A 12,968-nucleotide genomic window follows, 5' to 3' on the forward strand; every position below is an offset into this window, starting at 1 on the left:
CCATAACACGAAAATTCAAGCAACTAATACAATACTTCCACAATTTCGATCAATTTCACCGCAACGAAGCTCGCGCGTAAACGCGAGACGAGCGTGTTCCGCGGATCCAGGTAGCTTGTACGCGCGTGCAATTAAGAATGCTCTCTCCCTCGCCTCCTCGTGCAACGAGCAACGACGACAAGCTGAACTGGAAGAAATAGGGCCTCGAAGGCAGGAGATAGCATTAGGAAAAGGAGAGGATGCCACGAGAAGAAAGAAGGATGAAGGAGGAACGCGATGGTGCTGGCGAGAGTCGGTCCGATCCATCGATGACCGCTTATTTACAGAGAGGCAGAAGGAACACGACCGAGCTGTAGATGCGAGCCGTGGATAGGCTAGAAGTGCGCTGCAACCCTTTGCCCAATCTACCTCGGCATCTCGCCTTCTCTTACCTCGTTTCTTCTCGTCTCGCTTCTCTCGCTCGTGTACAACGAGAAAGTCCCGACGAGCCTCGCCCAAGCAGGCAATTAAAGCATCCGGGTAATTCGACGGACGATACGCGTGTCGTCTCGATTTCGAGGACAACCCACCTGGATGGTGTAGTCCGTTTTGTCCCGCCTTCCTGGCATATATCCGCGCGAAGGATCACCGGGGAAGAGAGAAACCACGGACGGAGATACGGTGATCGGAGGTGTCGATGCTTTGTCCAGACTCGTTTTACTGCTTGGCAACAGGATTTTACCGAAGTACAGGCATTTCTGCGGATTCGATGTGTATAGGGTTGAATTTTGCGATGTCGAAGATCGTGGCTTTTGCAGCTTAATGTCTGTCAAATGTCTGTTTGTTCATATTTGAAGAGCACGGGTGAAAAACGCGATAAGTGGAATCTATCAGATTATTCCTTTCTTCGATTGTTTCGTATATTGATGCTGAGGATCGAAGCTGAAGCTCCTCTTGTCAGAAATAGCTGAAAAAGAATGAATGGAAATTTCAGGTATTTCAGGACTAAATATGTTTCAAGTAGAAAAACTTTTACGTCCGTTAATTTCGTTTTGAGATAGACTGTCGTTGAAGAAGGATGCAAGAAGGCGGAGCGAGAGAGCTTGAAAGATAAAGTAGTTAAACGACGAGGAACTTACGTAACCGTTCCATTTCTCACAACATTAACACATTAATAAAACAAACTATGAATTCCTCGGTCTCACAAGCCGTCCAGTGGAAATCTTCTCACGGTACAACTTCCTCGATCCGTAAGTCAAATCCAAGATATACATCGAAATCGAAATTTTTCATTTAGTCGGATTCCACGTTTCAGCGTCGCGAGTCTGACGAACCTGAAACTTTCCAAATTATATTGTACAAAAAGCGTTTTCAGATCCTACGAAAGCGTGCGCGTCGTTTCATAGGATGCCGTGGATAGGTAATAAGTCGAACAACCCCATGGTGTCGAACTTATCCCAGATTTCGATGCGAGAGTAGCCCCTTTCGCCGAGGAAGCGCCTCGTCGAATGGTGGGGACCTGCAGAGGCGTGCGAAGGGTGCAACGAGTGGGGTAGCTGGCAGAAGGATAGATAGACGAATAAAGAAAGATAGGTGAAAGGAATAGCAGGGAGAAGGGAACAGAGGGTACGCAAAGGCTGGCGTGGCGAACGACCATTAGGGAGTCGAACGGCCATAGAGACGCGTCGTTTAACGTGCGTGCCGGGCATTTCTTTTTCTTCTCGCTTTTTTCCGTCGCCCACCACTTCCGACTCCGCCGAGACAACGTTCCTTCCACGTGGATCCGTCTTCACGGGCCATGGTCGTTTCTGAGGAATTTATAAACTATCATTGGAATTGGCTGAAAAAACGTAGGAATCTAATATTGAAATATACGAGGATATTTATGGACGATACGTTATACTTCTATCGTTCTGTTATTTTATTTTATTTTATTTTTCCTTTTTATTAAGATCGACAAATTTGTTAGTGAGTTTTGTTTTGGCTGAAGTAAAGGAAGATTATTGTGCGGAGACATTGAATTGTTAGTTGCAATGGTATTTCCATTTGATTGATAGAAGATAGATTGATAGAAGATAGATAGAAGATTGATAGAAATTAAAGTAATGTTTCTTTATGGTTGCAGGGGAGGATGAGGAATGGAGCGACTCGGAGAAGACACCATCGGTGAGCAGCGGAGTGGAAGGCGGTGGATCGGCGGTTTCCAGCCCGATCGCGCCGATCGTCGAGGAGGAATCGAGTTTACCGCCACCACCGAGACTGAATCCCCCTTCCTCGTCCGTTGCGATCGCGAATTCGGCCGCTGAGGATATCAGATTGAGGCTCAGCGTGCTCCCCGAAGACGCTCGGAAACGACTGGCTAGTCTTACCGAAGATATCGAGGTAAATATTAGGTTGTCCGAAAAGTGTCTTTCTTTTACAGTCCCGTCTGTTACAACAATGCATTTTTATACAAACATGAAACGTAATCTATCGAACGTTGTGATCTTTATTTTGATAGAACAAAATGGATCATACGTAACTCGATAAAATAATATAAAATGGAAAATGTTGTGCATCCATTGTTTCCTTATAAAACGAAAGAAACTTTTCGGACGACCTAATATTTAACATTTGATCAGTTTCGCGTAAAAATTGACAAACGATCTTATTCTCGATCGGTTCGCAAATATGATGGTAAAGCTTGTGAGTTATTTTGAGATAAATAGTATCTCACTTCGTAAAGCTTAGGTCTCATACGTTTCCCGAGAAATATCTAAAACGAATAGAAGGCTAGAATTTTACTTGCTTAGTAAAAATTACCTTGTTCGTCTTGTGAAATTACTTACTCGGTAACTTCTCTTACAAAATTTGTAAATATTTGTCGCACAGGTTGCAAGAAGCTTAAGAGATCGACATGTCACCCCGAGATCCAATCAGACGCGAGAATCGAGTCCGAAAGACACGGACGAAGAGTCCAATCTGGTCATGGTCAAAGAAGAGGACTGTCAGCCGAGATCGTCGTCCTCTTCGTCGTCCTCGACAAGAAGACGGGAATCCATGTGCAGGCGAGACTCGGAGGACTCGTCGAGACGATCGAATACAGACGATCCACCGACCGAGAAAAAGTTGAAACTCGACGATGAAGCTGCACCAAGACTGAGACTCAATCCTAGTCTGGCGACGGATCCAGCTCTTCGGCCCTCCGCTGTAGTCGCGCTCACCGTCAAACCGGAAAATACCTCGCCACCGAATCCTGTGCCACCCCTTCCGGCTGGACTTCAAAATGGTAATATTAATTAATAAAACAATCTGCTGTAATACTGGTCTGTGTATTATTTCTATTATATCAAACCTGCTCATATTTCTCAACCGTACAAAATAATGAAAGAATCGCTTCAGAATTAATTCCATGATACCACGAGTGTCTTTCTATTTAGTCTTGAGATTAAACGTGTTTTTCTGCTCTCTTCGTAAGTTTTAAACTATTGGTTGTCGTAATGTCAAAATACCAAAGATATTAAAATATTACTTCTCGATAACTATACCTCTAGTTCTTTACAAAACACAGTTAATGTATCAGCTATTTTTGAAATACACAGAACTACAGACAGAATATGCAACTCACTCGAAGAAACTAACATTGCAGCAATCGCCTCAGGTCGTTTGTTCGTACTTCCAACCGATGGCAAGGAGACGATCACTGTGGAGCCAGCCAGGCCAGCACCTCTCTTCTGTCCTCCATGCGGCATCCGTTTTAGCTCAGCGAGCACCCTCGAAGCGCATCGCACTTTCTACTGTGCTCATCGTCCCCGACTCGAGGAAGACACCGCCAATGAAGAGGACGAGGAAAAGTCCAACAAATTCGAAGTGAGAAAAGCGTATGCCTGCCCTCACTGCTCGTACAGCGCCGACAAGAAGGTCTCGTTGAACAGACACATGAGAATGCATGCTGCATCTCCTGCACCACCCACGATACCAACCGCTCCGACTACAGCTACTACTCCAGGAAGTGGCGCGGCAAATGCCTCGAATGGCTCCTTGAACGAAGAGGCGGAGAGATATTGCAGAAACTGCGATATTCGATTCAGCTCCCTGAAGACTTATAGAGCGCACAAGACGCATTATTGTAGTACTAGGCACGTGGTCAAAGATACGCCACCAGCAGCCACGGTAGCTTCCTCGTCGGTGAAAGCTTCGCCACCGACGAGCGCGAGTCCCGGTGAATCGCCGCCTCCGCAACCTTGTCTGGCGCTACCTACAAATCCTATTTTGATTGTACCGTACTCTTTGTTCCGAGGTGCTAGTGTCCTGGCAGCACCCACTTTGCCCGCGCCTGATACTGCGTGTTTTCTTCTTCCAAATGGTACGTGTTTTAATAATAGTTTATTTAGATCTTCCAAGTTACTTGTATGCTTGCGATTAAAGTTTAAGAAACTGTTGTATTCGTTAAAATAAGTAGAGAAGTTTGTATCGTATCATGGTAGAAGAACTCCATTTATTGAAAATCTTAATGAAGTTAAATTCGCGGCTTATGAATACATATACGAGTTAAAATTATGAATCACATACCCACGAAAATCCAAAAGCAATTCCAAGGATTAAACTGACAAGTCTCACTCTTTTGTAGGTCATCTTCAACCGATGACAAGAGGTCTGGCTACCACAGCACAGAACACCGTGGTCGAACCTTCACCGGTTCTCCGAGCAGCGAACAAACCAACGACACCAGCGTCCGTCGTGGCATCGTCGACGTCGCCATCAGGTTCAGCGCCACTCGATTTGAGCGTTAGAAAGTCACCAGCTCATCAAGATGAAAAAGAGAACAGGGTATCGCCGGCACCCTCTTCTCTACCTCCACCACCTGGTAGTCCTAGATCAAGAGGAAGCGGAAGTCCTAGAGCAAGGTCCATTGGTTCTGCTCCTACGGCTACTGGAACCGTTGCACCTCCTCCGCCGACGGAACTCGCTCTCAGACTGGCTGAACTTCCACCACCCCCTGTTCCTGGGGTTCTTGTGAAGCAAGGTGTCTCGAGGTAAGATACTCCGACGTTTTCACAATGTGACAATTTGTTTCATATAGTTAATGAAAATAAAATAGACGAAACTAAAATAGATTAAGATCAAAATACTAAAACGACGAAAGAACGATAAATTCTTTTTCTCTCGCTTGTATAATAAATAATATTTGAAATGTTTTAGTATTTTAACCTTAAATTGATCAGTTAAAAAACTGATAAGCAATTCGGCTTATTATATATAACTGATACGTAAAAGGAGCCAGGTGATCCGGAAATTATAGAAAACTGTTCGATTTTCAGATGCAAAGAATGTAATATCGTGTTCTGTCGGCATGAGAACTTCGTCGCACATAAAAAGCATTATTGTCAGGCAAGAGAGACAACGGTCAGCAATAGTCCTCCACCACCTGGAACACCCTCGCCTCCTTTGGTGCAATTAATCTGTGCCGCGTGTGGTATCAAGTTCGCTTCTATGGATAATCTGGTAGCTCATCAAGCGTTTTACTGTCCCAAAAGGCCAGAACCTCAGGAACATCATTCGCGATGCTCCAAGTGCAAAGTTAGTATCGTTTCCTCTATATATATTCATTTTATCAAAACTTTCTCTAGATTTTTCTTCAATAAAAAATTAGTAGTATAATTTTCTATTAGATTTCAATTTAAAGAATATTCATTAATACTATATTTTTAATAATATTATATACATCTCTAAAGACTAAAAATTTAATATCCTTTTTTCAGACTATAATTGAACCTGGAGGCACCCATACCTGTAGCAGCGGACCGACTGGAGGTTGGAGATGTCCCGTTTGTGGTGCGGTTAGTCCAACAGCCGGAGCAGCTCAGCGTCACATGGATGCTCATCAAGGTGTCAAGGCCTTCAGGTGTACGATCTGTCGTTACAAAGGAAATACGTTACGGGGAATGAGAACGCACATCAAAATGCACTTTGAGAAACGTGGAACCGATCTACAGGTACAAAATTTTACAATTGTGGAGCTCATAATAAAAGCAACTTGTCAAATTTTTTCACTTTTCAGATAATCGACATTATGAAAATGTAATCTATACCCTGATTTATTGATGTCCTTATGACTCGAACGATTTCTCCATATTGTACAAAAACAATTTTCAACTGGTAAATCCTTTGATAAGCTTATATTGTTTATTCGTCATTTATAGGAAGAAAATTACATAACGTGCGTGCTCGACGACGAAACGGTTTTGCCGACTCCAGAACCAGCTCCAGCTACGACTCCTGAAGAAATCCCTGGTGAGGTGCAAGTAAATGGAAAAACCGAAGTTCGGAAGAGTCCTCAGCCACCTCCACCGCCACCACCGCCACCACCGACGGTAACCAACAAGGTGAAGCAAGAACGCGAGGACACTCCACCTCCCGAAGAAAGTTTGGATCCCAACAAAAGCGGCCCGCGTTACTGCAGGTCGTGCGACATCAGCTTCAATTACTTGAGCACGTTCATTGCTCACAAGAAGTTCTACTGTTCGAGTCATGCCGGCGAGGCGAGCAACAATAATAATAATAATAATAATAATAATTCGAGCAGTCACGCGACGACGCCTCCCAGCAACAGGACCGAGGCGTCGGTACTTTAAAAAGACTCTCGACAACCTATGGGACTGTTAATTGTTGCCAGTTTATATATATAACATAATTGCCGACTATCCGATTTAGTTGTGTGATTTCTGTTAATCCAGGGAATTGTTTGTACTTATAAATTCAGTTATCCGACGTGTACATATACGCGGTGCGTGAACGATCGTGAAGGAGAAGCTACGTTAAACGTAAGCTAGGATGTTAGTAGAAGTAAGAGGAAAGTTAGGCGATCGTGACGGCTGATTTGCTGTTTCGCTTTGGATCAATTAGGCAAAGATAAGATTGGATATTAGTGGGGAAAGTAAAATAGGATATACCAAAGTGAAACTGTGAAATGGATGTGTGTGTCCACGTATAAAAGGGATCGTGGTTGCAATTAGATTCACGGTGCAGCTGATTTTGTACGTCACGATCGACCGATACGAAAGGTGTGCAATCTCATGACTCTTCAATAATCTCGTAGTTGTAATTGATAATCGAAACATACCTAAGGAATTACGGAAAAGTAAACGATGAGTGTAAAATGTTGTACAGTAGCCAAGTAGAGTATTACGGTACGATATAGTAATAATCCTAAATGATACCAATTTCCAGCTTGTGAAAACGCTAAGTTGCAATATGACATTTAATATATTATATATAAATATATATATATATATATATATAAAAGATGATTTCATTGTCCATAAATCGCGCTCATAATCTCGGCGAGTAAATACGTTGATAACTGTATCCAGACTGCCATAAGAAAGAAAGATCGGAATCGTTTCCTATCATTTTGCCAACAGTCCCGAACGTATAACAAGCGAGAGAGTAAAAATAAATTAATAGTCCCTAGTATTTCTCTTCGAATTTCGGATACGGTGTAATTGGATCCTTACCAACGCATTTGCTTCATTACATTGCAATCAAATAAAGAAATAAAGCATCGCCTGTACTTGTATACAAGTAACGGATTCGTTGCGAGCGCGTAAATGTAAAAATTAGAATTAAGGCCAGTGTTACACGTATACGCAGCGTACTATTCATATCACATAACGAGTTCGTTAAAGGCATGAGTTTCTTCGCGTGTGAACGTTCGATGATGAGAGAAAGAATGAGAGAAAGAGAGAGCGAAAAGAAAAAATAAATATGCGAATGTTGTAATCCGAACGTTGTCCAACATTGAACGTTGGTGCAACGTATCCGAAAAATCTCAGTTATACAAAAATTGTTTTCATATTTCGGCGAATAGTATAGTCAGATAAAACGCGAATGTTCGCAAATACTTTTATAAAAGTAATTGTTATGTTATTTACAGGCCTCCTGCTAATTACTGTCTAAAGAAAAGCAAGATTCACAATATTCCATTACGAAATAAATACGAAAGATTTAATAACACATAACGGAGAACCTACTTTATTGCTGAACATTTGTAAATCACTATCTGGTACTTCCACACAACAATTTGTTATACATTATAAATTTGGTATATTATTATATGCCATATCGTCGAAAACGGTTCTTTTTCTAAACACCTATACACACACCTTCCTTTGTCACTTCGATGTCTAGGTTTACTTTTTATTGTTTTTATTTTGATAGATAAATTTTACACATAAAATATATCTATATAAATATGTAATAAATATATAGACATAAATAAAATACTAAGATCCTTATAACCCTTACTTCTATGTAGTGGGAAAAACACATAATACTTATATTTGAAAAATAATTTTAGTTAAGAAACAAAAAGACATATCGATTTTACTAACTAAATTTATTTTACATCTTAGGAAATGTATTATGTTAACACCACTGATCACCAATTATTATTTTCTTTCAGTATAAAAAGATCTATATGTAATTAAATAACTATTCGGAATCTACTTCATTATTATTATACTCATCCGCATCTTCTGACACACATATACTAAAGTTATCATAATCATCATCATCGTCATCGTCATCGTCATTGTCGTCTTCCTCTAACTCTTTTATCATCCTTGCTTTATATTTTGCATACTTGTAACCAAAATTTTCTACAACAGCCTCGTCAATAGCATAAACAAAATCATCTTCTTCAGATAAATCAGATTCCTCCTCTAATCTCATGTTCATAACAGCGTCTCTGATGTCATCTTCATTAATTGATCCTTCAGAATAACTAGAGTCAGGATAATCATTTCTCCAATTTGACTCTGAATTAGAATCCTCTGAGTCATATTCAGCTTCGCAATAATCTCTATAACTATCATGAACGAGTTCTTGTTCGAATGCATGTACAGATACTTCATCATCTAGGAACATATCGTTCTCAGATTGAACATAATATAAATCATATACATAATTATCATCCTGTAAAACATTATTTATATTATGTAAGTAATTATGCATTGAAGTAACAAAAAAATTTTTTAAATATTGTTTACTTTTTCTATAGAATCCCTTTTTGCTATGGATTTTGAGTCCTCCACATCTATTACTACTGTAGGAACATTTTTTTCGGAATTTTCACTATTAGAATTATCCAATGATCGGAAACAATTAACTACTTTGTAACGATTTTTTGCTGAAGCCTGTTTTGTTGCTTCTCTTAGTTTACTTAGAATCTGTTTTGAATCTATATGATGTTGTTTGAAATTAGCTTGTAATTCATCTTTCCCATAACTTTGAATTAGATGTTCCACATTCTCATCCTGTCATCATAAAATAAATATTGACTTAATCTTAATATAACGTTCAGGTAACTAGAAATATTTCGCTTTTTAACACAAACCTGTTCTTTTACAGTTCCGGCAAATTTAGCAAGTGTGGTTATAGGAACTGATAGTACATCTTCGGTATCTTCATCTTCCGCAATTTTTTGTCGTTTACACGAAATTATCAAAGCATTTGATGGTTCATCATAATAACTACGTTTCACACGTAATATCGCTGCCATTCTTATGTGTCCTTTGTACAAAAAGCTACTCTAAGAAAATATTCACACATGCACCTTCAAAATGCGTCCTATTCTAATCCATTTGACCAATCTTTACATTCATGCTACAAGCACACTACAAACAACTTGTCCTATTCTGAGGTTAGAATCGTTTTCAGTAGTCGACATATCGATTATCATTCGCTGGCCTGGTCAGCAACAACGCTGGCAGGGCGTAGAAATTCTCGGTATGTTTTCAACTTGGAAATTGTTCATTTTCTTCATATTAAACGATTCATGAAAGTCTGATCGTTGATTTCGCTTAAAATGAAGCGTTAATATTATTGCAAAACATGGCGCAATCTATTTTCGACGCTTTAACAGGTAAAACTTCTCTATCATAGAAATAGGTGGGGTTAACCAACAAGTATCTTATTTATCTTTCTCTTTAAAAGAAAATATAAATAGTGTTTTAAAAATTTATGATAATTATTTTGTCTGCTTTATAGGTGTATCATTGGACAGTCCTTCTGTGCAATCGTTATTGGAGTCTCAGACTCTAATAACTGAAGTTGAAGAATCAGGTGGGTTTTTGATGAAGTAACCCTGATAACCTATTAATTGAAATTGTTATATCATAGAAGCTTCTATGAGATAAATTTATAATGGATATTTTTATGCTTTGTATTTAGCAATTGATCAAGATGAGGAAGATATATTTCAATGTGGGAAATGCAAAAGCCAATTTACATCATTGCACATGTTTGTGCTGCACAAAAGGACACATCAAAAAACACAAGAGCAAACAGTAGATTTGAGTCAGTTTTTGGTGAATGATGAAACTCAGACTGTTCACACAGAAGACAATAGCGAAGATGTATCACAATTTCATCCACAAGAAACATTTGTTCAAAATGATCAACTTAGTGAACCAATTATACTTGAAGAATCTGATATGCTATTTAGGTAAATATATACATATATGCGTACATATGATTGAATGTGTTTAATGTATATGAAAAGGTATTTTTTTTCTCAATGAATGATGTATTGTTTATTTACTATAGTATGGATCAAGAAGGTGCTAATTACTTTACAACAGATTCCACATTTAATGTTCCAATTATATTAAGTTCAGAAGGTTTGGATACTTTTGCAAACTCCACTATTCCAGGGGATAACGATCCCATAAAAGATGATTCAAACGAAGTACCTCAAGCTCTCCAAAGTGATATTTCTCAAGAACAAAACATTAACAATACACATAAAGTCGACGTACCAATGACTGAAAATTCAATAACAGAATCTGAAACTACTGCTACTCAAACACAAAACTTAAAAGTATGTACTTTAATGAGATGATAAATTGTGATTATCAATAATGTCTTTATTTAAAGTTGCATATTTATCAATAAAAATTTTCTATTGCAGTATAAGTGTGGTTATTGCAGCAAACAATTTTCAAAAAAATTTTATTGGCAACAACATGAACGTTCTCATACAGGGGAAAAACCATATCAGTGTGTTGTATGTGGGCGTGCATTCGCACAGAAATCAAACGTTAAAAAACATATGTCGTCACATAAAGTATGGCCCGGGACCGCTATACACTCCTTACCCCCAGAGGTATTTTAAACATTTTTGCACAGGCTTGTAATTTTTTTTCGTTTTTTAATAGTTCATGATCATTGCTAGGCACCACCAGATGGAAGCATAGATCGCACCTATCATTGTCAGTTTTGCAAAGAAATATTTGATTCGTACAAAGCTCTAAAGGGCCATCTTATAGTCTCTCACTTAGCACTGAAAGTGTACAAATGTGTGCAAAGTAGTTGTAGTATGATGTTTGCTGAACTCGAAGATTTCTTAGAACATACTCGCAGTCATAAGAGATCGGAATATCGTTGTCATGTGTGCGGTGAAGTGTTTAATACTCTGTCTGATCTTGGGCTTCATCAATACGCTCACTCCGTCCAAAAACAAAAAACAACAGAGAAATATTACTGTTGCTCTGTTTGTAAATCCTCCTTCTCTAATTTGGAGGCTTTGCAACATCATACAGAAACCACAACGCATGACTATGCTTGTCTACATTGTGGAAAGAGTTTCTTGATCGAACGATTTTTGCGGCGTCATTTAAAAACACACGCCTCATCTGCGCGATTTGCATGCGAGGATTGCGGAAAGGCCTTTAAAACTGAGCAATACTTAGCCAATCATAAGTTAATACATAGCGAGGAAACACCGTTTCTATGTCCAGTGAGTGATTCTATAGCCGATTAAAAAATTTGTAAATTGTTTTATATTTCATATATACATATTCGTTTATTATAGCATTGCCCAGCTAGATTTAAGAGAAAAGATCGTTTGGGTCGTCATATGCTGATTCATGATCTAACAAAGAGATTAAAGTGTCCCTTCAGAACTTACTTAGGTTGTATGAGTGAATTTTCACGACCTGATAAATTAAAGCGTCACTTACTGACACACAGCAATATCAAAAGATTTAGTTGTAGTCATTGTAATCGTAATTTCCATCGAGCACAAGCTCTTAAACATCATGAAATGAATAAACATAGTTTAAAATGTGAAATTTGTTCACACGTAAGTGTTATATTCGATTAGATAAATCGGAAATTCATAATACATGTAGAATACTTATGTTTAAAAATTCTTTTATAGGCATTCAAAACTAAAGAACAGTTGCTAACTCATAATTGCGATCAGTCGAACGAGACTAAGAAGCACATGAGTTCACAGTTACCTAAGAAAGCTTCTGGTTCATTTAAACCAAGGAAACCTACTCCAAAGAGACAAACATCATCAAAGACTGCAATTGGGCTTGCTGATAAGGACAAAGTAGAGAAATTTAAGGCTGAAGAAATACAAAGAAAAGTAATTACATAACTATACAATTTGAAAAACTAACATTTATTGTTATTTATTACTTATTATTATACAGTAACTTATACTATTATATATTTATTCCTATTTCAGATCACCTCTGAAATGTTAAAGTCTAATGATTATAAAGACGATGCCTGTACCAAAAAGATAGAGAACATTTCTGTATCAAAAGAGATTGGTTCAGCAATCGAAGCTCTTATTAAATCTGATGCAACGGACAATGAAATCAAACGCAACACTGATACATATTTGGTACAACAGGCAGGCGAATAGAGTTTTTAAATATATTTTTTAATTGTATTTAAATATTATAATATAGTCTAGACTGTAGATAAGTTGTCATACTACGTGCAATGGGATCATTGGCAAACTGCAAGTTGCATTTTATAATAGTATATATAATATTTTGTAGTTTACATATCTGTGATAATTGTATTATAAAATATATTAATATAAATAACTTATATCTATCTATCTCAAATATTTTTAATGTCGCCTTCCTTAGGCCATTTGGAATTTATGGATGTATTAAAGAAAAAGATGTTTGTGTCAGTGAGTGTAT

The 12,968-nt window shown here is 38.4% G+C and overlaps 3 protein-coding genes across 5 annotated transcripts in view; 2 read left to right on the forward strand and 1 right to left on the reverse strand.

Moving 5' to 3' along the window:
• The window catches only part of LOC100642411 (zinc finger protein ush), a 202,062-nt gene extending 193,970 nt beyond the window's left edge, over positions 1–8,092 (forward strand). For 2 of the 3 annotated variants that reach the window (XM_003398844.4, XM_012313608.3), the window contains exons 2-8: positions 2,105–2,361; positions 2,851–3,247; positions 3,608–4,324; positions 4,589–4,994; positions 5,280–5,538; positions 5,721–5,954; positions 6,162–8,092. In XM_003398844.4, coding sequence (XP_003398892.1) covers positions 2,105–2,361; positions 2,851–3,247; positions 3,608–4,324; positions 4,589–4,994; positions 5,280–5,538; positions 5,721–5,954; positions 6,162–6,593 — 2,702 coding nt within the window. In that variant the 3' untranslated portion in view covers positions 6,594–8,092. The remainder of the gene's footprint in view (positions 1–2,104; positions 2,362–2,850; positions 3,248–3,607; positions 4,325–4,588; positions 4,995–5,279; positions 5,539–5,720; positions 5,955–6,161) is intronic. The other variant, XM_012313609.3, reaches the window with a different exon arrangement.
• A 245-nt stretch (positions 8,093–8,337) lies between these two features.
• LOC100642649 (probable RNA polymerase II nuclear localization protein SLC7A6OS) lies at positions 8,338–9,667 on the reverse strand. Its single transcript, XM_003398846.4, has 3 exons — positions 9,356–9,667; positions 9,009–9,275; positions 8,338–8,934 (listed from the first exon to the last, which is right to left on the reverse strand). Exons 1-3 carry the CDS (start codon positions 9,518–9,520, stop codon positions 8,452–8,454), a joined length of 915 nt encoding a protein of 304 aa, XP_003398894.2. The 5' UTR covers positions 9,521–9,667; the 3' UTR covers positions 8,338–8,451.
• Positions 9,668–9,696: 29 nt separating this feature from the next.
• Positions 9,697–12,958, forward strand: LOC100642529 (zinc finger protein 341). Its single transcript, XM_012313603.3, has 9 exons — positions 9,697–9,883; positions 10,009–10,083; positions 10,192–10,465; positions 10,567–10,840; positions 10,931–11,125; positions 11,195–11,758; positions 11,834–12,103; positions 12,182–12,394; positions 12,497–12,958. The coding sequence occupies exons 1-9, from the start codon at positions 9,853–9,855 to the stop codon at positions 12,677–12,679; spliced, it is 2,079 nt and encodes a 692-aa protein (XP_012168993.2). The 5' UTR covers positions 9,697–9,852; the 3' UTR covers positions 12,680–12,958.
• Positions 12,959–12,968: the final 10 nt, after the last annotated feature.

Source organism: Bombus terrestris, chromosome 11 (assembly GCF_910591885.1).
Source record: "Bombus terrestris chromosome 11, iyBomTerr1.2, whole genome shotgun sequence".
Taxonomy (NCBI): domain Eukaryota; kingdom Metazoa; phylum Arthropoda; class Insecta; order Hymenoptera; family Apidae; genus Bombus; species Bombus terrestris.